This window comes from Pristiophorus japonicus, chromosome 7 (assembly GCF_044704955.1).
Source record: "Pristiophorus japonicus isolate sPriJap1 chromosome 7, sPriJap1.hap1, whole genome shotgun sequence".
NCBI lineage: Eukaryota > Metazoa > Chordata > Chondrichthyes > Pristiophoridae > Pristiophorus > Pristiophorus japonicus.
Window position 1 is genome coordinate 123,353,863 of NC_091983.1, and position 25,132 is coordinate 123,378,994.

At 43.9% G+C, this 25,132-nt stretch overlaps 1 protein-coding gene across 1 annotated transcript in view; it reads right to left on the reverse strand.

Moving 5' to 3' along the window:
- Positions 1 to 750: 750 nt before the first annotated feature.
- The window catches only part of hsf2 (heat shock transcription factor 2), a 54,176-nt gene continuing 29,794 nt past the window's right edge, over positions 751 to 25,132 (reverse strand). The window contains exons 6-12 of the mRNA XM_070885298.1: positions 17,410 to 17,471; positions 13,392 to 13,473; positions 13,163 to 13,293; positions 9,016 to 9,264; positions 8,223 to 8,328; positions 5,704 to 5,773; positions 751 to 1,796 (exon numbers count right to left, since the gene is read on the reverse strand). Coding sequence (XP_070741399.1) covers positions 1,504 to 1,796; positions 5,704 to 5,773; positions 8,223 to 8,328; positions 9,016 to 9,264; positions 13,163 to 13,293; positions 13,392 to 13,473; positions 17,410 to 17,471 — 993 coding nt within the window. The 3' untranslated portion in view covers positions 751 to 1,503. The remainder of the gene's footprint in view (positions 1,797 to 5,703; positions 5,774 to 8,222; positions 8,329 to 9,015; positions 9,265 to 13,162; positions 13,294 to 13,391; positions 13,474 to 17,409; positions 17,472 to 25,132) is intronic.

Here is a 25,132-nt window from a genome sequence, read left to right on the forward strand (position 1 = left end):
AACAGCTCTGTCAACTCCAGAGATGATGAAAATGACCAAGTGCTCTCAGAAACAGCATCCCCTTTAAGAACTGTAATGGACAGCAGGTCAGGGCCATAAAAGGAGCAGCAAGCAGCATACCACTGCAAGGTACAGCATGAACTGGTGCAGGAGGGCGATGGCAGTGAAGAGGGATGTCATCAAGGTCCAGATCAGTGATTGGAGTTTGGGCAGATACTACAGCAGAGGCAAGGTCCAGGCAAAGGAGCAGCGAGAGATTGTAAAGGGATGTGATCAGGGCCCAGGAGAGACTAACACACACTGCAATATGTGCACGCACTATCTGTGCAGCAGAGCATGTCTCCAGTCGTCTTGATTAACCCTTGCCACTGGACCAAGACCTAGCTCGGTCAAGCCCATGTGGTGGCTGGTGTGCAACAGCCACCCCCCATTAAAAAAAATCCATCCTTCAGGATGTAGTTCAGGACCTGGAATATAATTCCTTCCTTGAAACACTTGTGAACACCACTTTTGATGTGGAAGCAGGTCACCCTCATTTTGATGGGATTGCCTACGAGCTGAGATCCCTTTGTGTTCTCTTCACAGCTTACTTTCCCACCTAGCTTTGTATCAGCAAACTTGGATACATTGCACTTTTCTACAAGTAATGAGCACTGGACCAGTGCAGTTGCCATTGTCCAACCTTAGCTGACTGCCAAGAGACTCTCTAGCAAGAGTTGTCATTAAAAATGTTACAATCAGGACAAGAGCCAAAATAATCACATTTTACTATGAATAAACAGCAAGATGTTTCCGAGGTATGACTTTAGCCAGCACAAAATGAAATCTCAGTGTAGCACCCTGGCCGTGGGATAACTTTAAAAGGAGTCTATCATACTTTACACATTTTAGCAATTACCCCTCAAAAAATAAAATGTAGACAGTATCTTAAAGAATTGCATGGAATCTTATTTGTAGATAAGACACAATATTTCTACATTTCAAAAATGATTGCGAAGGTGTTCATGAATTTGGTTACATCAGCTATAATACATTTCAATGAACATTACCCAAGCTTTATCTAAAACTGGGAGTAGTACACACAGTTTGTAACAGTTTTTTTTTAAAGTCATGGAATGTAGGGTGGTGCTTTCAGTTGTCCCAAGCTAATTTGGGGGCCAATGTGACATTTTGCACAATACACAAGTTGCAAAGTACAGATTTCAATTTCATACATTGCTGGCATCAATAACAAAAAGTAAACAATGCCATGTAATGTCACAGCAATTGTACAAAAGGTCACTTGACAAACTCAAATAAAGCTGCATTTCTGATGGAATGTTTCGAATACAGGGAACAAAGTATTTTGCATATATTAGCAAAAAAATTGAATGCAACATATTTACAACAAGAATCAACACAAGACATTAACTACACAAACCAATCTTACAATATAAATTAAATGTTTCAAGTTTTAAGTTAGTCATTAGCTGGATGTATGGATAAGAACCTTTAACTTATTGGCTAACTGTCCAGTAAAGAGTTTTCACCATCTAGAGTATTTGAAGGAGCCAATTCACACAAGTAAAACAGTGTTTCTTCTCTTGCTTCTTCTTCTGTAAGAGGTTCTAATTTAAAAAGTTGACTTGTCTTTTTTTTCTCATTTTCCCCTTCAACTAGCTCATTTCTCTGCAGACGATTGTCTTCATATGTACACGTAAGGCCTGAAGTAGTGTGTTCCTTTTCTAATATAGTTGATGCAGTTCCATCCAAGAAAGTTAATACAGGGTACATATTGTATTGCATCAGTTGCTTTCCTGCAAATAAACCAAAGATTTTTTTTTAAAAAGGGGAGAGGAAGAAGGACAGAAAATCAAGAGACAGCAATCTTTCAACAAATAATTTTTGTATATAGAACTAAGTTGTAGTACCTGTATTAAACCGGGTAAAAAAAAAAAACATTTTTTCCTGAATAGGAACAATTATAAGAACACAGGAAATAGAAACAGGAGTAGGCCATATGGCCCCTCAAGCCTGCTCCCCATTCAATAAGATCATGGCTGATCTGATCATGGACTCAGCTCCACTTCCCTCCCCGTTCCCCATAACCCCTTATCATTTAAGAAACTGTCTATTTCTGTCTTAAATTTATTTAAATGTCCCAGCTTCCACAGCTCTCTGAAGCAGAAAATTCCACAGATTCACAACCCTCATAAGAAATTTCTCCTCATCTCAGTTCTAAATGGGCGGCCCCTTATTCTAAGATCATGCCCTCTAGTTCTAGTCTCCCCCACCAGTGGAAACATCTTCTCTGCATCCACCCTGTCAAGCCCCCTCATAATCTTATATGTTTCGATAAGATCACCTCTCATTCTTCTCAATTCCAATGAGTAGAGGCCCAACCTACTCAACCTTTCCTCATAAGTCAACCCCCTCATCCCTGGAACCAACCTAGTGAACCTTCTCTGAACTGCCTCCAAAGCAAGCATAAATATGTAAATATGGAAACCAAAACTGCACAAAGAATTCCAGGTGTGGCCTCACCAATACCCTGTACAGCTGTAACAAGACTTCCCTGCTTTTATACTCCATCCCCTTTGCAATAAAGGCCAAGATCACTTGCTATGGCTGCATACTATCCTTCTGTGTTTCATGCACAAATAACCCTAGGTCCCGCTATACTGCGGCACTTTGCAATCTTTCTCCATTTAAATAATAACTTGCTCTTTTGATTTTTTTCTGCCAAAGTGCATGACCTCACACTTTCCAACATTCTATCCATCTGCCAAATTTTTGCCCACTCACTTAGCCTGTCTATGTCCTTTTGCAGCTTTTTTTAATGTCCTCCTCACACATTGCTTTTCCTCCCATCTTTGTATCGTCATCAAACTTGGCTACGTTACACTCAGTCCCTTCTTCCAAGTCATTAATAGATTGTACCAGACTGATTCCAGGGATGGCTGGACTGACATATGAGGAGAGACTGGATCAACTGGGCCTTTATACACTGGAGTTTAGAAGGATGAGAGGGGATCTCATAGAAACGTATAAGATTTTGACGGGACGGGACAGGTTAGATGCTGGAAGAATGTTCCAGATGTTGGGGAAGTCCAGAACCAGGGGACACAGTCTTCGAATAAGGGGTAGGCCATTTAGGACTGAGATGAGCAGAAACTTCTTCACGCAGAGAGTTGTTAACCTGTGGAATTCCCTGTCGCAGAGAGTTGTTGATGCCAGTTCATTGGATATATTCAAGTGGGAGTTAGATATGGCCCTTACGGCTAAAGGGATCAAGGGGTATGGAGAGAAAGCGGGAAAGGGGTACTGAGGTGAATGATCAGCCATGATCATATTGAATGAAGGTGCAGGCTCAAAGGGCCGAATGGCCTACTCTTGCACCTAGTTTCTATGGCCCCAAGTTTCCACATGATTTGCTCCTGATTTTTTAGGAGCAACTGGTGGAGAACGGAGTATCTTAGAAATCGCAATTCTCCACATTTAAGTTTTCTGCAGTTCTAGTCATGTAGAACAGTTTCAATTTTGAACAGAATTTTTTTTTCAAAAGGGGGCGTGTCCGGCCACTGACGCCTGATTTGAAAGTTTCCACAGTGAAAACGTACTCCAAACTAACTTAGAATGGAGCGAGTGAAGATTTTTGTAGGCCTGAAAAAACCTTGTCTACACATTAAAAAATCAGGCGCAGGTTACAAATTAGGCGTCCAGAACGAGGTGAGGTGGGGGGGGGGGGGAGGAAGGGAAGTCATTACATTCTACAATAAATCCTTAGTTATACTTATACAAATATTATACAAATAATTCCAACCTGAATAAAAATTTATAAGCAAAGAAAAGATTAAATAAACCATGTTCCTACCTGTGTGAAAGTGCTTCAAGGCAGGGAGAAGGCTGCAGGAAGCCTCACAAGTTGAGGCAGCCGTTCCCGACGGCAGGGGGCGGGGGGAGGAGGCAGTGAGGGCCCGACCGACGGCGGGGGGGGGGAGGAGGCAATGAGGGCCCGACCGACGGCAGCGGGGGGGGGGGAAGCAGGGAGGAGGCAGCCGTTCCCAACGGCAGGGGAGGGGGGAGGCAGTGAGAAGGCTGCAGGAAACCTCAGAAGTTGAGGCAGCCAGTCCCGACGGCAGGGGGGGGGGAAGGCCCACCTGCTGTCGGTCGGGCCGTCGTGAAACGGCTGCCTCAACTTCTGAGGCTTCCTGCAGCCTTCTCACTGCTGCAAGAAGCCTCAGTGCTGATCATGGAAGGGCAATGTGGTTTTATTAAAAAATGTTAAAAAATGAACAGCTACAAAGAACTACAAAAATGGCCGAGTGCCAATGTTTCCTTCACACTGCGCGTGCGCGAAAGCTCCAACACGCAGGGTTGCCGGCACGAAAAAAACTCATTTAAATGGTACCCGCCCCCTCCTACTTACAAAATCGGCGTGAGTGGTACGCTCCGCCCCCTGGGCGACGCGCCAAGCTGACATCGAGCTGCAAAGCGCTCGAGAAAAGCGCGTTTTTTTTCAGGCGCCGTTTTCGGCGCGAAAAACGAGCGCCCAGCTCGGAGGGGCGCCTGTTTTGCCGCGTGTGGAAACTTGGGGCCTATGTTTCTATGTAAATAGTTGTGGTCCCAGCACTGATCCCTGTGGCACCCCACTCGTTACTGATTAGTTCATTCTCTGGTTGGCATTTATCCCAAATCTGTTTTTTGTTAGTTAGCCAATCTTCTATCCATGCTAATATATTACCCCCAACTCCGTGAACTTTTATCTTGCGCAGTAACCTTTTATGTGGCACCTTGTCAAATGCCTTCTGGAAGTCCAAATACACCACATCCACTGGTTCCCCTTTATCCACCCAGTTCGTTACATTCTCAAAGAATTCCAGCAAATTTGTCAAACATGACTTCCCCTTCATAAATCCATGTGGACTCTGCCTGACCAAATGTTGCTAATCCAAATATCCTGTTACTGCTTCTTTAATAAATGGACTCCAACATTTCCCAATCACAGATGTTCGGCTAACTGGTCTAGTTTCCTGCTTTTTGACTGCCTCCTTTTCTGAATTGCTGCCAATACCTAAGGAAGAATCCCTAAGGCTGGCTCAAGATGATGCATTCTGTCAGAGAGGAAGTACATCCATTCAAGATGGCTGTTCATGGTATAATGCTCAAAAGTCCTTCTCGGACTATTTTGATTTGGATCAATAGGGCAACACTATGTTGCCATGGCAGTGCTTCCCACAAGGAAGGCACCACTAAAGAAACAAAAGAACTTGCATTAGTACTGTTTACTGGAAGAGTGTTCTGACACGGTGGGTGAAAAAAGTGAAAATGTTGGTATTGCACCTCAGATTCGAAGGAAAGGGAGGCCCAATTCTACTTTCTATTCCAACCTTTCCATGGATAAGAGTCTGGAGGTCTTCTTATAGTTGGCCTCTTGGGCACATAGCTGTGCCTATATATCAGCCAGTTTCTAGGTTGAATGTTCTCCTTGGGGTGGGCCTGGGGGCAGAGTACGAATGGGTCTCACTAATGACCTGACCTACCACGTTCTGCATAATCACATAGCTCAAGTATGATGTAGTTTGGGCATGCTGTACCCATCCAGCACCCAGTAAAAGGGGACAGAGGAGGAGGAACAGGAAAATTCAGATCGAATCTCACTACAACTGCTTCCAGTTGCACTCTTATGCCAATTAATAAGCAACAAATCCTACAATCACTAACCAGTATCAGAAGACTTGCTTTCATCCACTTTAGATTCTGTTCCAGTAAGGTTTTCTTTTGCTCCCGATACCTGGAATTAGAAAAAGTCACACGTGAACACATTAAACTTAAATGATGGCATTACTGTGTAACCCACACGTAGCTGCAACATGTTCAGCAGCTTTTAAGAGTGCACAGCTTACCTCACTCACCACCTTCCTAGTTACATTCCATTCTATCCAGGGGACTTCAATTTGCATTTAAGGTTTTTACTGTGATCCTAATACTACTGTAGAATTAATTTTGTCCCCGTGGATCTCAGTTTGCTCTAATACAGGCTCATTCTTTTTAGGATCATTGTTACTAAAGGTGAAGACAAATTTCTGTAGTATGCTTTCTTGACTTAACGCCATTATGTTACTAAACCATATAATTCAAGGACATTCAGATGGTAGTCAGTGCACAGCATATCAAATGATGAAGTAAGACAAAGACAAATAATGCTTACAGATGCTTCCATGTAAAATATAGGAGAAATCAAGAAGCTATTCTATAAACTGGTAGAAATCATGTGCACAAGTTGGACGGGAGATTTGGGAATAAAGATCAGATTCAAGGATATTTCGGTTGGAATTGAGTTTCCAGAACCCAAGCACCTCACACACAAAGCTACAATTAGCTTTCTATGTGAAAACGAAACACTAGAGGCGATATTTTCCTATATGCTGGTAGCAGGTGAGATTCCTTGCTGCTGCAATGTACTCGGAAAATTATCTCCTGAATGATATGATTTCGCTAAACAATACGGCATACAAGTAAATTATATCCTGGTTCCATGAAAAACCAATTGATATTAAATATGATCATAAGTAGCGTGGATACAAAAGAAAAGTACAATTTGTCAACAAGATTGTACCTTTTATAACGGTCAAGTTTTCCAACAACAAATATCCACAGCCATATTTATTTATTTATATATAACGGGCCCACTGCCTGCCTCAGTTACTTCCCACAAATCAATGGTTCTGCAGCTTTTTTTTTAAAAAAGCACCATTTACTCTACTGTAGGGAAAGTCCAGATTAGTAACAAACTTTACATGTATATTTGGTTTATTTTAATTTCTTAACAAGAGAAAACAAGACACTATCTTGAATATATTTCCAAGAGTGAGGACAGCAAGATATTTTAAGAAACCAGTTAATTCCCAATTTCAGCCAGAGGAGATAGCAAGTAAGGAAATCAGAAGTGGCAAAGTCACTTTCGTCAACCTCATGAAAGGTGTTTTCAGAATAGCACTAGTAGAACCTGGAAGTAGATTAGTCATCCTTATTTGTGAATAGTGTATGTTACAGGGAGAATGTATATTTAAAAAAAAATGTTTCATACATTTCGCCCTCCCCCAAAATAGGAAACAACTATACTCCATTACACCAACAATATCAACAGTGTGAATAGTTAATATCACCTGGCCCAGCTGGGTTTTAAAAACTTCCAAGTCATCAGTGAACACTTAACTTTAGCTTTTTAAAAAATATTATAATTTAGGGTATCCTTGTGTGGCTGTAAGGCTATGTTTTCTACACTGGCTCAAATATACTTTTAGTCAAGAAAAGCATGTGCTGTAACCAAGGTGGGCTGCTTATGCATAACTTTGAATCTACGAGTCTGGTAGGAAGGCCATTCTTATCTGGAATGGGTTTTGAATATAACAAGGTTATCATTTTCAATTCTCTCTCAAGAAGTAATTGACTTTTCTGTACCTGAAAAGTTAGAGGAATATATAGGGAATTAGAGCCCCACCTGAAGCCTGCAAGGCTCCATATATCCTTTCTGGTGAGGATGAGGCCTCAGAGTGTTCCAAGTTCTCCCATATGGTTGTTGACGACCAAACACATGGGCAAAACCATCAAAAATATTTGGTGACCAAATAGGTGCACCTCAAGTTCATGGATGAGGCCAGCTGGACTTTAAGATGAGACATGAATGTTAGACTTGTGTGTGTATTGAACCTCTGCCATGTTATTATATCTCATGAAAAAAAACAAAGTCTTTCCTCATCCAACTAACTAAAATAATCATCCTTCTCTTCAAGGGAAAGGAAATGAAAGAAATTTCTGAGTAAAACCCGATAAACAACCAGAAAGCAGTGTGACCTACTGTAAGAAGTTAGCATGATGCTTGATATGAAGTTCGTTTTCAGGACAGCAAGGGGTTTATGAAACAAGATTACAGCTCCTTCAGCACAAGATATGGCAAATTCCAATCTTCCTCGTAGCGCGTTTCTGGATTCCAAGTGAAGCACATCAGCTTCTATATACACACCACTAGATAATGTGACAGCACTTTTGAACAATAGCCCCCAAAAATCGAGTTAAATGCCATAAGCATAATTCAACCAAGATGTATGACTGCACGAGCAATTATCTAGAGTACAATTTAGCTCATGAACCATATAGCAAAATTAACTACAAAGTGAAAATCCAGTTTAGATTTGGACTTCCAAATAAATCAAAGACCTAACTATATGATGGGTACTTACATCTGATAGAACATCTGGATCTACGTTGAACTGCTTTCCTGATAACGTAGCCTGAAAATCTTCTAAACTACAGTCAATACTGTCCAAATAGTCCATAAGTTCTATCCTGCAAGATCAGAGATTGTATAATATTCATTAATAAGGTAATTTGTACTGATTGAAGCTCATGGCAGTTTTCAAGCAAGAACTGATTCACTGGCTGTATTATGTAAACTGTGGCCAGAATCACTGTTATACCTTGCTATTTAATCAAATACAAGAAAAATATAGTTTGGGTTATAATTGCATGTATCATCTATAGAAAATTACACGCAAAGCAATTTAGAGCCAGTTGTGTGCAGTTCAGCATCATGCAATTCACAATGCTGATCTAACAAGCTCAAATACAAATAGACTTTAGCATTTGACACTATGAACTACAAAGTAATAAAACGAACCCTCAAGGTGGTAATTTGTACACATTGATCTCAACATGAACACATTTTTAGATTACATCCAGAGTCCTAAATATGGTGGTATAGGCTGGTACTAAAATGCACGGAAAGAACAAACTTGCATTTATATACCAACTTAGGACATCTCAAAGCACTTTACAACCAATGGATTAGTGCAATTACTTCAGCAGGCAAATGCAACAGCCAATTTGCACATAGCAAGATCTCACATACAGTAAATTAATTAATGATCCGACAATTTATGTTCAATGGTGTTGGTTAAGAGGAAAGTTCGCCAGGACACCAGGAGAACTCATAATACATCAAAATGGTACACAACATTTTTCACATTTACTCACTTGCCAAGTAGGTTTATGTTCTGCGAAATAACTGCACTCTCATTCAAAATGGAGTCCATCATAGAGATAGGATCTTCAGAACTGATAGATGATTCAGTATTTGTTGTTTCAACATTGTCATTCATCATAGTGTTCATAACATTGTCAGTACTGCATACATCCATTATCTCAGATGATGAAAGTTGTTCCTTATTTTTATCATTCTCTTCACATAAAGAATTATCCTGTTCTACAACTCTGGACAGGTCACTAAAAATACACAAAATATTGAATTTAACAGATGATATAAGGACTCAGAACATTTCTCTAAGCCGTATATTTTTCGTACAGACTATGAAAAAATGTATACTAAAACTATGAACAAAATATTTTGTTATAATAACAAATCTCTTCTTCCATCAATAGAGCTATAGAACAAAATCCATAACCTTTCAAGAACTTCATTTTTAAACAAAGGGCAATGAATTTGATAAATGACAATTAGTCACTTCAAATGTCAATTAATGGCTCTCCCATGTTTCTTTCCTAGTGGCACCTGGGTTCTATTGAGTCCTTCTGCATGCTGTTGTATATATTTCTTCCCATATACCATTACTAGCACCACTGAGTTTCTCCCATTTAAACTTATGGAAGAAGAGGATCACTGAAGGGTGCTCAACAGTACAAGAGATGTTCTGTGCCCACTGCAGATCAGCATCTGCAGACAGAGATGAACACATCTCATGTTGGCTGACAATTAATGCAGGCAGAGGCACCTAATATCAAAGAAAACTGGAATAGCAGACCCAATAGCATCAGTAATATATGTAAATGTTTGGCTGTATTCTCAGAAGCACCCCAATCATAGAAGCTTACATTTTCAATGGTACTGTGTGAAAAGTGGCATGTCAGTGTACTCTAAATGGCCACAATCACCAAGACTGCACCAACCACTTCTGTAGGCTCCAGACACTGACCCAACAACTGTAGGAAACAATCTCCATAGTCTAGGTCAGAGAGCCACCTGCAGAGTCACGACATTGGCTGTAAAGACACCTGCAACCACCATTCCGTACAGGGCACATCCATCAACAATTGTCAGCTATAGCCTCAACTTTTCTATGGAGATGCTGACAGTTATGTTAGAAAACATGTACTTTCACAAGGACATTTAATAAAATGTTGTTCATGGGATGTGGGCGTCTCTGGCAAAGCCAGCATTTATTGTCCATTCCTAATTGCTCTCGAGAAGGTGGTGGTGTGCCGCCTTCTTGAACTGCTGTAGCCCTTGTGGCTCCCGAGATATGGGAAATGGTCCACGTTGTCGAGGGCCGACCCGTGAATCTTGATGATTGGAGGGCAGTGCTGTGCGGAGGTGACAGGCTGGTGGAAGACCTTTGTCTTACGGATGTTAAGCGTAACGCCCATGCTTTCATATGCCTCAGTGAATACATTGACTATATCCTGGAGTTCAGCCTCTGAATGTGCGCAGACGCAGTCGTCATCCGCATACTGCAGCTCAATGACAGAGATTGGGGTGATCTTGGACCTAGCCTGGAGGCGGTGTAGGTTAAACAGCTTCCCACTGGTTCTGTAATTTAGTTCCACTCCAGCGGGGAGCTTGTTGATTGTGAGGTGGAGCATGGCAGCGAGGAAGATTGAGAAGAGGGTTGGAGCGATGACGCAGCCCTGTTTGACCCCGGTCCGGACATGAATTGGGTCTGTAATGGATCCGTTGGTAAGGATCACGGCCTGCATGTCATCGTGAAGCAGGTGAAGGATGTTGACGAACTTTTGGGGGCATCTGAAATAGAGGAGGACGCTCCATAGACCCTCATGGTTGACAGTGTCAAAGGCCTTTGTAAGATCGAAAAAGGCCATGTATAAGGGCTGGCGCTGCTCCCTGCATTTTTCTTGCAGCTGTCGAGCTGCAAAGATCATGTCTGTTGTGCCCCGTAGGGGACGAAATCTGCATTGTGATTCCGGGAGGAGCTCCTCGGTCAGAGAGAGAAGTCGATTGAGGAGAACTCTAGCGACAACTTTCCCAGTGGCTGATTGCAGGGAGATTCCCCTGCAGTTGCCACAATTGGACTTGTCCCCTTTTTAAAAAATGGTCACGATCACTGCATCTCTGAGATCCCCCGGCATGCTCGCCTCCCTCCAGATGAACAAAGGCAGACATTGATGCGGAGATTCAACATCGCCTCCAGTGTGCCAGTGCAGCCTTCGGCCATCTGAGGAAAAGTGTTTGAAGACCAGGGCCTCAAATCTACCACCAAGTTCATGGTCTACAGGGCTGTAGTAATACCCTGTATGGATCTGAGGCATGGACGATGTACAGAAGGCACCTCAAGTCGCTGGAGATATATCACCAACGATGTCTCCGCAAGATCCTGCAAATCCTCTGGGAGTACATGCACACCAACCAGGCTAACATCCCCAGTATTGAAACACTGACCACACTCGATCAGCTTCGCTGGGCATGCCACATAGTTCGCATGCCAGATACGAGACTCCCTAAGCAAATGCTTTATGCGGAGCTCCTTCGTGGTAAATGAGCCAGAGGAGGACAGCGGAAACATTATAAGGACACCCTCAAAGCCTCCCTGGTAAAGTGCGACATCACCACCGACACCTGGGAGACCCTAGCCAAAGGCTGCCCAAGGTGGAAAAAGTGCATCCGGGAGGGCGTTGAGCTCTTCGAGTCTCAACGCAAAGAACGTGAAGAGGCTAAGCACAGGCAGCGGAAGGAGCACGCGGCAAACCAGCCCCACCGATCCCTTCCCTCGACGAATGTCTGTTCCACCTGTGACAGGGTCTGTGGCTCTCGTATCGGACTGTTCAGCCATCAAAGAACTCACTTTGGGAGTGGAAGCAAGTCTTCCTCGATTCCGAGGGACTGCCTATGATGATGATGATGATGATGATGGAGTCCTTGTGGTGAAGGTACTCCAACAGTGCTGTTAGGGAGGATGTTCCAGGATTTTAACCTAATGATGATGAAGAAATGGTGATTATTTACAAGTCAGGATGGTGTGTGAATTGGAGGGGAACTTGGAGTTGGTGGTGTTCCCATGCTCCAGCTGCCTTTGTCCTTCTAGGTGGTAGAGGTCGCAGGTTTGGGAAGGTGCTGTCGAAGAAGCCTTGGCGAGTTGCTGCAGTGTTTCTGGTAGATGGTGTACACTGTAGCCACGGTGCGCCGATGGTTATCAAGCAAAACAATGCGACCAGGATTCAGTATTTCTATGTTCACCATCCTGTGGTTTTTCCACCCATTCAATTTAAAGGATGGAAAATAATATGCTGTTGAAGGCAGAAGCGGAAAATCCAGGCTCACGTGCTTAGATGAAGCTAGTTGCCCCTTTATGATGTCTCAAGTGCTTCATAGCCACTTATACAGGCAAACAACCGATTTGCAGAAAGCAAGGTCTCACAAACAGATGAGATGAATGACCAGTTAATCTGTTTTGGTGATGTTGTGGTATTGTGGGAAGAATGATGGCCAGGGCATGATTGAGAAGTGTTATGGATCTTTTATATCCACCCAAATAGGTGGATGGGCCCTCAGGTTAACATTGCAACTGAAAGAGTACATGTTCAATACAGCCTTCCTTCAGTACTGCACAGAATTATCAGCCTAGATTGTGCTCAAACTAAGATTGGATCTTGAACTCACAACCTCCATGTGTGTGCTGAAGGCATTGAGATATACAGACAAAAGTGTTACCATTTAAGCCATGCTGACACTTTGATTATATTAAGCTGGTAATCAATCATGCAACTCTTTAAAAAAAAAAGGCAGATTATTGGTAAAAAAAAATAAAGCTGAACCATAGGAAACAGGTCCACTTATAGAATGTGTTCTGAATCCATTGAGTCAAATTCATTGTATAGAACCCCAAAATAAAAAAAATACTAAAAACTATTAGGAATTAAACAGTACAAAGGTAGTCTATTGAAAACAAGAACACCTTAGTGTACTTGTTAGACAATGGTATGAAATAATCAGAGAATGGAATACCAATAGCAGCTGTTTTTAAGGTAGTATTCTACTAAATAAATTGTAATACTTGCAATTTAGAACTTATTTCCATAATTGTGGAGTGCTGTAGTTTGGCAATTAAAATACACAAAACACATAAAAACCAATTGGGAATTGAATTCCTACTCATGAACAGCAAATGTCGATACTTCATCCTCTTCAGTTTTTTCTGTTGGTGTGTCTGTGATGTCACAAATAACAATGTCATCTAAGGTTCTAACACACTGCTTCACACCATTGGGTCCATGCACAGGTACCTACCGAGAGAGAAAAAATACTATTTTAAATTCTTTCCAAGTTCACATCATCTTAAAAAAATAATTAAAGAATTAAAACTACAAAGGTTCATATTTACATGGGTTGTATCATCTGGCTCGTTTACTATGTGATGAAAATACTTTGGCTTTGAAGGTCCAGTGGTATTAATCATTATTGGCCTAGGAACAAAGAAAACAAATTTTAATGTGTGTAGCCCCTTACAGAACTATGACAGCACACACACACCACGCAGTTCTATCTCAAATAGTCAAAATAAGCTAACTAGGTTAAGTGATTCTTGCTTCCTGATTTGTTAATTAAACTTTCTCCAGTTTCTCTGATCTCCCCTCTTAAACTTTTCACGCTCATCTTTGTCCATGACTGCCTGCTCCCTTGACCCTATTTCCACTAAACCGCTGACCACCCAACTTCCTTTTCTGGCTCCCATGTTAGCCAACATTGTTAACAGTTCTCTCTCCTCAGGTACTATCCCCCTCTCCTTCAAATCTACTGTCATACCCCCTCTCCTCAAAAAAACAACCTTGACCCCACAGTGTTTGCTAGCTACTGCCCATCTCTCCAAAAGTCATTGAACATGTTGTCACCTCCCAAATCCATGTCCATCTTTCCCAGAACTCCATGTTTGAATCCCTTCAATCTGGTTTCCGCCGCTACCACTGTACCGAAACGGCTCTCATCAAAGTCACAAAATGATATCCCCTTTGTGACTGTGACTAAGGTAAACTATCCCTCCTCATCTTCCTCAACCGGTCTGCAACCTTTGACACGGTTGACCACTCCATCCTCCTCCAACGTCTCTCCAGCATCATCCAGCTGGGTGGGACGGCACTCACCTGGTTCATCTATCTAATCGCAGCCAGAAAATCACCTGCAATGGCCTCTCTTCCCACTCCCGCATCGTTACCTCTGGTGTCCCCCAAGGATCTATCCTTAGCCCCCTCCTATTTCTCATCTATATGCTGCCCATTGGCGATATCATCCGAAAAACACAGTCAGTTTCCACAGGTACGCTGACGACATCCAACTCTACCTCTCCAGCACTTCTCTGGACCCCTCCATGGTCTCTAAATTGTCAGACTACTTGTCCGACATCCAGTACTGGATGAGCAGTAATTTTCTCCAATTAAATATTGGGAAGACCGAAGCCATTGTCTTTGGTCCCAGCCACAAACTGCGTTCCCTAACCACCGACTCCATCCCTCTCCCTAGCATCTGTCTGAGGCTGAAGCAGAATGTTCGCAACCTAGGTGTCATATTTGACCCTGAAATGAGCTTCTAGCCACATATCCGCGGCATAACTAAGATCGCCTATTTCCACCTTTGTAACATTTTTCGCCATTGCCACTGCCTCAGCTCATCTGCTGCTGAAATCCTCATCCATGCCTTTGTTACCTCTAGACTTGACTACTCCAATGCACTCCTGGCTGGCCACCCACATTCTACCCAACATAAACTTTGAGGTCATCCAAAACTCGACAGCCCGTGTCCTAACTCGCACCAAGTCCCGATCACCCCTGTGCTCGCTGACCTATATTGGCTCCCGGTTAAGCAACATCTTGATTTCAAAATTCTCATCCTTCTTTACAAATCCCTCCATGGCCTCGCCCCTCCCTATCTCTGTAATCTGTTTCAGCCTTCCAACCCCATGAGATATCTGCGCTCCTCAAATTCTGCCCTCTTGAGCATCCCTGATTATAATTGCTCAACCATTGGTGGCCGTGCCCTTCAGCTGCCTGGGCCCTAGGCTCTGAAACTCCCTCCCTAAACCTCTCCGCCTCACTTTCCTTCTTTAACACGCTCCTTAAAACCTACCTCTATGACCAAGATCTGCTGTAATTTCTTCTTATGAAGCTCGGTGTCAAATTTATTTGTTTTGTCTTATAACAGTGCTGTGAAGCGCCTTGGGACATTTTACTACGTTAAAGGCGCTATATAAATAAAAGTTGTTGTTGTTAATACGTATGTATATGGGAGAAAACACAAACTGTAAGGACAAGTGGTGGATTGGACTATTACATTCACTTGATAATGGTCATTGTATTATATTCTAATGATGTTATTCTACCACTTGTATGTCAATGTGAAGGTCGATGAGACACCAAAGTGACAGTATAACTTGAATCAGACTCCCAAGCACTGTACAAACATTCAGATTACCTCTAATAGATAATTTCACATGCAATTTAACTATGGCCTGATACACAACATATTTTAATACTATCCGGATAACTCATTAGACCTCTTGGAGACTGTATAAATTTGTTTGCGGCCCTCTAATTTATCAGGAAGTGCATAATCCCCCACCAAATTTCTTGTTACAATTTCTGTGTAAACATTTAAACATGCAAGTTCACACCTAGCCCAATGGAACCCAAGGCATTGTGCAACTCAGGTCTGCTGGCTGTGTAATGCACTTGATTGAGATTTGGTGGGTGATCATAGTGGAGGTTCGGCAAATGTTTTGTGGCGGAGGTGCGGCGAGAGATCGTGGCGGACGTGCGGCGAATGTTTGTGGCGGAGGAGCTGCGAGAGATCATGGTGGAGGTGCGGCAAATGAGGGTGCAGGGTCCAGAAGATCCGAGGGCCCAGGGGCAGCACGGGCCAGCCCACACTGACTGTGATATATATGTGTACTAGGTTCGTGCAGCAACACAGGTCTCCAGTTGTCCTGGTTAATCCTTGCCACTGGATAAAGGCCTAGCTCTGTCAAGCCAGTGTGGTGGCTGATATGCAACATTCACCACACGTTAAAAAAAAAATCTATGCACAGGCATCTTCCACCCTTTCAACTGGAGTTCAGGACTGGAACATCGGGTCCTTCATTGAAACATCTGTGAACTCATGTGGAAGCAAGACATCCTCGTTCGAGGGACTGCCTGTGATGGTGATGCACTTGACTGATCCCTGCCTGAGGTGGCAATCTGTAGAACAATGGCAGCCTAAGATACAGCCCTGCCAATCTTGTTAACTTTTTAGAAAATCATCAGCACTAAATTTGCAATCAGAACTGTGACTGCATGACAAACTCATGTTATTGCGTGATATTCAAATCCAGATTAAAATAGCTGGTTGTGAACAGTTATACAGTGTGAAGTCTGTATACTTTGTTAGCAGCCTAGGATTTTAAACATTCACTATTATTTTGTAATGCAATTCATTAACAGGATCAAGCAGCATTTGATAAGTTTCTAAAAAATATTGCTTGAATTTGTAACATGTTCGAAGTAGAATCAGTGTCAGATTTTTCTAAAATCAGCAGAGGTCACAAAATATTTTTAAAGATGAAGTTTGTGATGTGAAGTTTCCAACTTATTAAACTGCTTCTGCATTTGCCTTACTAAAATGACACGAGAAAAAAATCTAAATCCATTTATTGGATGGGTTTTAAAAATACATTTTAAAATGGCAGTCTAAACTAAACTCCAATATCTAAGATGACTGATTTTGGTGACAAGTAATAATATAATTATGAATTATCAGCAATCATGAGATTAACAAACATTTACTGCAGAACTGTAATATGTGCAAGTAAATAATTTCAGTGTTCAAAGGCAGAACATAACTGGGAAATTGCAAGATATTGTAAGATTCTATGATTGGTCAGTTTTTATAATGCAATTATTTTGGGAGTGTTTAAAATATGACTATATCTGCAATTGCCTTGAAGAGTTGCAGATTAATGTTTAACATTGAAATTTAAAACTAGTCGTGAACACATTTTCATATATGTGGTACTTTCAGGAAACTAACAAACCTTGAACAATGCCACAATGTACCAAATAATGTAGCGTGCTTGCTGTGCAAGTACTTTGTGTTTTCTTGAAGGAAATTAAGTAAATCTATTAAGCTCAGGAACTTGATTGACAAATACTTGTATTTAATAAATCCACATGAAATAAAAGTTACCATTCTAACATCTACTGTTTGCAATCTTAAAAAACTCTACTTTCAAAGGCCTTCACTTTTAAAATTATATTTACAAATTAAATAAGTACATCAATTATGCGGAAACTTGGAACGTTTCCATACTGGGACCCAGTAGCAAAGAAAATGATGCCCTAACATTAAAATATTCACAAAATAAACAAGCATACCTTTTCCGCTTCAAGGTAACAATTTGGTTATTCTGCACCAAACTAACGATAAATTTAATAATCTGAAAAACAAGGAATATAACCACTTATAATCAAAAATCCCAAATGAAGTCTGAAATGAAGTCAACATCTTTGTCCTAATAGAACGCCATGCAACAGGTCAATCAAGCAACCAGAACCATACTGACTAATGACAGCAAAAAATTAACATCTTTGACTGAAGATCATTCCACTTTTTCTTTTCAGTAGATAGCAGATCTCAATGATGCTGAATTAATACTAAATAAGAGAGTTAACAGATCTCTTCAAAATACAAGACCTCTAGACAACAACTTACATTTATATATCACTTTTAATGTAGGAAAACATCCCAAGGTGCTTCACAGGACTGTAATCAGACAAAAATTGACACCAAAACAAAGGTGACAAAAAGCTTAGTCAAATAGGTAGTTTAAAGGAGGGTCTTTAAGGATTAGAGAATGCTTAGAGCCTAGACGGTAAAAAGCACAGCTGCCAATGTTGGGGCAAAGGGAGTGGGGGATACGTAATACGCCAGAGTTGTTAACCTGTGAAATTGCCTACCGCAGAGAGTTATTGATGGGAGTTCATTGGATATATTCAAGAGGGAGTGAGATATGGCCCTCACGGCTAAAGGGATCAATGGGTATGGAGAGAAAGCAGGAAAGGAGTACTGAGGGAATCAGCCATGATATTGAATGATAGTGCAGGCTCGAATGGCCTACTCCTGCACCTATTTTCTATGTTTCTATCCACCCTATCAAAACCATTCATAATGTTAAAGACCTCTATTAGATCACCCCTAGGCCTTCTTTTTTCAAGAGAAGAGACCCAGCCTGTTCATCCTTTCTTGATATGTATATCCTTGCATTTCTGGTGGTATCCTTGTAAATCTTCTCTGCACCCTCTCCAGTGCCTCTATATCCTTTTTATAATATGGCGACCAAACTGCACGCAGTTTTCTAAGGGTGGTCAAACCAAGGTTCGATATAGGTTTAGCATAACTTCCCTACTTTTCAATTCTATCCCTCTAGAAATAAACCCGAGTGCTTGGTTTGTTGTTTTTATTGCCTTGTTAACCTGTGGCGCAACTTTTAGTGATTTGTGTATTTGTACTCCGAGATCCCTTTGTTCCTCGACTCCACCTAGACTCGCACTGGCTTAGCATAATGTCCCTACTTTTCAATTCTATAACTCTCGAAATAAACCCCAGTGCTTGGTTTGCTTAAGGTAGAAATAGTTAAGAGGCAGAAGTAGGTGGTATTTGTAACGGAGAGAATAGAAGGTTGAAAGCTCAGCTCAGAGTTAAAGAAGATCTGGAAGTTGAACATAGAAACATAGAAAATAGGTGCAGGAATAGGCCATTCAGCCCTTCTAGCCTGCACCGCCATTCAATGAGTTCATGGCTCAACATGCAACTTCAGTACCCCCTTCCTGCTTTCTCGCCATACCCCTTGATCCCTCTAGTAGTAAGGACTTCATCTAACTCCCTTTTGAATATATTTAGTGAATTGGCCTCAACTACTTTCTGTGGTAGAGAATTCCATAGGTTCACCACTCTCTGGGTGAAGAAGTTTCTCCTCATCTCGGTCCTAAATGGCTTACCCCTTATCCTTAGACTGTGACCCCTGGTTCTGGACTTCCCCAACATTGGGAACATTCTTCCTGCATCTAACCTGTCTAAACCCGTCAGAATTTTAAACGTTTCTATGAGGTCCCCTCTCATTCTTCTGAACTCCAGTGAATACAAGCCCAGTTGATCCAGTCTTTCTTGATAGGTCAGTCCCACCATCCCGGGAATCAGTCTGGTGAATCTTCGCTGCACTCCCTCAATAGCAAGAATGTCCTTCCTCAAGGTAGGAGACCAAAACTGTACACAATACTCCAGGTGTGGCCCCACCAAGGCCCTGTACAACTGCAGCAACACCTCCCTGTCCCTGTACTCAAATCCCCTCGCTATGAAGGCCAACATGTCATTTACTTTCTTAACCGCCTGTTGTACCTGCATGCCAACCTTCAATGACTGATGTACCATGACACCCAGGTCTCATTGCACCTCCCCTTTTCCTAATCTGTCACCATTCAGATAATAGTCTGTCTCTCTGTTTTTACCACCAAAGTGGATAACCTCACATTTATCCACATTATACTTCATCTGCCATGCATTTGCCCACTCACCTAACCTATCCAAGTCACTCTGCAGCCTCATAGCATCCTCCTAGCAGCTCACACTGCCACCCAACTTAGTGTCATCCGCAAATTTGGAGATACTACATTTAATCCCCTCGTCTAAATCATTAATGTACAATGTAAACAGCTGGGGCCGCAGCACAGAACCTTGCGGTACCCCACTAGTCACTGCCTGCCATTCTGAAAATTACCCATTTACTCCTACTCTTTGCTTCCTGTCTGACAACCAGTTCTCAATCCACGTCAGCACACTACCCCCAATCCCATGTGCTTTAACTTTGCACATTAATCTCTTGTGTGGGACCTTGTCGAAAGCCTTCTGAAAGTCCAAATATACCACATCAACTGGTTCTCCCTTGTCCACTTTACTGGAAACATCCTCAAAAAATTCCAGAAGATTTGTCGAGCATGATTTTCCTTTCACAAATCCATGCTGACTTGGACCTATCATGTCACCTCTTTCCAAATGCACTGCTATGACATCCTTAATAATTGATTCCATCATTTTACCCACTACGGAGGTCAGGCTGACCGGTGTATAATTCCCTGTTTTCTCTCTCCCTCCTTTTTAAAAAAGTGGGGTTACATTGGATAGGAACTGATCCAGAATCAATGGAATGTTGGAAAATGACTGTCAATGCATCCGCTATTTCCAAGGCCACCTCCTTAAGTACTCTGGGATGCAGTCCATCAGGCTCTGGGGATTTATCGGCCTTCAATCCCATCAATTTCCCCAACACAATTTCCCGACTAATAAAGATTTCCCTCAGTTCCTCCTCCCTACTAGACCCTCTGACCTCTTTTATATCCGGAAGGTTGTTTGTGTCCTCCTTAGTGAATACCGAACCAAAGTACTTGTTCAATTGGTCTGCCATTTCTTTGTTCCCCGTTATGACTTCCCCTGATTCTGACTGCAGGGGACCTACGTTTGTCTTTACTAACCTTTTTCTCTTTATATATCTATAGAAACTTTTGCAATTCGCCTTAATGTTCCCTGCAAGCTTCTTCTCGTACTCCATTTTCCCTGCCCTAATCAAACCCTTTGTCCTCCTCTGCTGAGTTCTAAATTTCTCCCAGTCCCCAGGTTCGCTGCTATTTCTGGCCAATTTGTATGCCACTTCCTTGGCTTTAATACTATCCCTGATTTCCCTTGATAGCCACGGTTGAGCCAACTTCCCTTTTTTATTTTTACGCCAGACAGGAATGTACAATTGTTGTAGTTCATCCATGCGGTCTCTAAATGTCTGCCATTGCCCATCCACAGTCAACCCCTTAAGTATCATTCGCCAATCTATCCTAGCTAATTCACGCCTCATACCTTCAAAGTTACCCTTCTTTAAGTTCTGGACCATGGTCTCTGAATTAACTGTTTCATTCTCCATCCTAATGCAGAATTCCACCATATTATGGTCACTCTTCCCCAGTCTGGTCCAGACTGAGAGACAGCTGTCAAACAGGGCGATGGAATCGGTGACTAGGAAACGGACATTGGGGTGGGGTCTGAAGACAATGGCTTCAGTCTTCCCAAAGTTTAATTGGAGGATATTGCAGCCCATTCAGGACTAGATGTCAGATAAACTGGCAGTGGAAAGGTCAAGAGGGGTGGTAGTGAGGTAGAGCTGGCTGCCATCAGCGTACATGTGTAACCTGACATATCTACGGAGTACGCCTCCGACCCGCGAAAGATCCACGAACTTACCTCCTGGCTCCACAGCTACGAAGATTTCGGATCCTGGGCAATAAAATTTACATTTTTTTAAAACATAATTTTCAAAGTCAATCCGGGACAAAGTGTTTGTGCATCAATTATTGTTCATTTTTAATTTAAGATTTATATAAACCCTTATGCTGATGAAAGAAGGCCATATGTCTGCTTTTATCATGCACTTTCCTGGGCATTTGCTGGGCAGTTGTTGGGCAAATAGCCCAACTCTGTGGTCGCGAAAGTGAATATTGAATCAGTTCAGTAGATCTTTCAATGCATACTTTGACAGATCGCAAGTTCCAGGTTTTCAGCAAGCGCAGCGCATGCAAAAACCTGGAACTTGCGGGGCCTTTCAGAAGGCTTACGTTGGCATACGCTGAGCGCACATGGTCATGGGGAACGCAAATTCCAGGCCAGTGTCTTCAGATGACGTCAATGAGGAGCAGCAAGTAGATGAGAAATAGGAGGGGGGTGAGGATAGATCCTTGGAGATCCCAGAGGTAATGGTGTGGGGGGCAGGAAAAGAACCATTGCAGAAGATTCACTGCTACGATAGTATGGGTAAGTGTAGAACTAGGACAGGGCAATTCCACACAACTGGACAATGGAGATGAGACAGTGGGAGGAGGAAGATGTGGCCTACTGTGTTAAAGGCTAGAGGTTGTGAAGAGCGAGGAGAAATAGTGCGTCATGGTCACAGAGGAGGTTCAGTTGTGTGAGAGAGACGGACACACACAAAGGGTGAGACAAAGAGGGGGGAGAGCACGCGCGGGCAGCAAAGGGGAGAACGCGTGCGAGAGAGAATGGGGGGGGGGGGTGGGTGGTGGGGAAAGAGAGAGCGCATGTGCAGGTCGGGGAGGGGGGGTGGGGAGAAGAGAGACACACAACGGAGGGGGGGGGGTGGGGTGGAAGAGACACACAACGGAGGGGGGGGGGGTGGGGTGGAAGAGACACACAACGGAGGGGGGGGGTGGGGTGGAAGAGACACACAACGGAGGGGGGGGGTGGGGTGGAAGAGACACACAACGGAGGGGGGTGGAAGAGACACACAACGGAGGGGGGTGGAAGAGACACACAACGGAGGGGGGTGGAAGAGACACACAACGGAGGGGGGTGGAAGAGACACACAACGGAGGGGGGTGGAAGAGACACACAACGGAGGGGGGTGGAAGAGACACACAACGGAGGGGGGTGGAAGAGACACACAACGGAGGGGGGTGGAAGAGACACACAACGGAGGGGGGTGGAAGAGACACACAACGGAGGGGGGTGGAAGAGACACACAACGGAGGGGGGTGGAAGAGACACACAACGGAGGGGGGTGGAAGAGACACACAACGGAGGGGGGTGGAAGAGACACACAACGGAGGGGGGTGGAAGAGACACACAACGGAGGGGGGTGGAAGAGACACACAACGGAGGGGGGTGGAAGAGACACACAACGGAGGGGGGTGGAAGAGACACACAACGGAGGGGGGTGGAAGAGACACACAACGGAGGGGGGTGGAAGAGACACACAACGGAGGGGGGTGGAAGAGACACACAACGGAGGGGGGTGGAAGAGACACGCAACGGAGGGGGGTGGAAGAGACACGCAACGGAGGGGGGTGGAAGAGACACGCAACGGAGGGGGGTGGAAGAGACACGCAACGGAGGGGGGTGGAAGAGACACGCAACGGAGGGGGGTGGAAGAGACACGCAACGGAGGGGGGTGGAAGAGACACGCAACGGAGGGGGGTGGAAGAGACACGCAACGGAGGGGGGTGGAAGAGACACGCAACGGAGGGGGGTGGAAGAGACACGCAACGGAGGGGGGTGGAAGAGACACGCAACGGAGGGGGGTGGAAGAGACACGCAACGGAGGGGGGTGGAAGAGACACGCAACGGAGGGGGGTGGAAGAGACACGCAACGGAGGGGGGTGGAAGAGACACGCAACGGAGGGGGGTGGAAGAGACACGCAACGGAGGGGGGTGGAAGAGACACGCAACGGAGGGGGGTGGAAGAGACACGCAACGGAGGGGGGTGGAAGAGACACGCAACGGAGGGGGGTGGAAGAGACACGCAACGGAGGGGGGTGGAAGAGACACGCAACGGAGGGGGGTGGAAGAGACACGCAACGGAGGGGGGTGGAAGAGACACGCAACGGAGGGGGGTGGAAGAGACACGCAACGGAGGGGGGTGGAAGAGACACGCAACGGAGGGGGGTGGAAGAGACACGCAACGGAGGGGGGTGGAAGAGACACGCAACGGAGGGGGGTGGAAGAGACACGCAACGGAGGGGGGTGGAAGAGACACGCAACGGAGGGGGGTGGAAGAGACACGCAACGGAGGGGGGTGGAAGAGACACGCAACGGAGGGGGGTGGAAGAGACACGCAACGGAGGGGGGTGGAAGAGACACGCAACGGAGGGGGGTGGAAGAGACACGCAACGGAGGGGGGTGGAAGAGACACGCAACGGAGGGGGGTGGAAGAGACACGCAACGGAGGGGGGTGGAAGAGACACGCAACGGAGGGGGGTGGAAGAGACACGCAACGGAGGGGGGTGGAAGAGACACGCAACGGGGGGGGGTGGAAGAGACACGCAACGGGGGGGTGGGGGGGGGGGGAAGATGGAGAGGGGAGAGAGAGCGCGCCTTAGGCTCTCTCCCCTCCTCTTATATCCCTCTAGCTATCAAGTTACAGTGGCAGAGAATGGAACAACCCCCTACTCCACTTCAGCGATGTGCTTTAACCCACCTTCCCCAAATGCATTAGTATAAATTATTCTACCTCCCACAACAGCCAGCCTCAACGCAATTCCTAGTATGCATGGTTCATCAACATGAACGAATTTCATGCACATTCTTACAGCCAACAGAAAATGGACTTTGCCCTACTTAAATCCAAGTTCCCCATGTGACAGAATAGTACGCAAAACCATCGCTCCACTCAGTTTCCCTCCCCATCAGCCTTTTCTGCAACACAAAGTGGTGTAAACAGAGTCAATAGAGCCTCAAAACCAAAGTGTATCAAACAACACCTGGTGGCTTGAGTCTGGAAGATCAGCATAATCACAGACTTCTGTAGTTCAAGTCCCAAGAGTTACAGTTATGGGGATAGGAAAGAGGAAAATAAATAAAACTCATCACTTGGTTATAAAGTTTGAACTAATTTTAAAACTCCCAAAAAATGAACTAAACTAGCATGTATCTCAATGTAACCAACAAAAGAATTCTCACAAGCTAGGATTGGTTTTTTGAGGTACCTATGTGAAAAAAGCTCCCAAAGCTAAATTGGGAGCGCTTCACTCCTGAGTTCCTTGATGGAATATGAATGCAAAGAACTGTCTGTTGCAATATTTTAGCTACCTTGCCAGTATTATTTATTCACTCAACAGATTACCAAGTATATGGAAGGAAAGTGTGCAGTTACCAAATCAATGTCGGTGAATAAATTTCACCCAGTGGGTCTGACAAGAGGCCCCTTGAGCCTGCTCTGTCATTTAATATCATGGCTGATCTGATCTTGGCCTCAACTCCACTTCCCTGCCCGCTCCCCATAACCCTTGATTCCCTTATTGTTCAAAAATCTGTTTATCTCCACCTTAAATGACCCAGCCTGTTGGTGTAACTATTTTGAAATGGACCAATAGAGTGACACTGGGGTTACCAAAATGCTATTAGGTCTACTCAACTAAAATGTGACAAATAAAACAGGTAGGAATAGAACCATCCAAGGGCAACACATAGAACCCACAACAGAAGAAAGGCATTGGAGGTGGACAACTGTATTCAACTTTGCAGAGAGGTCAAGGATGAGTAGGAGAGATA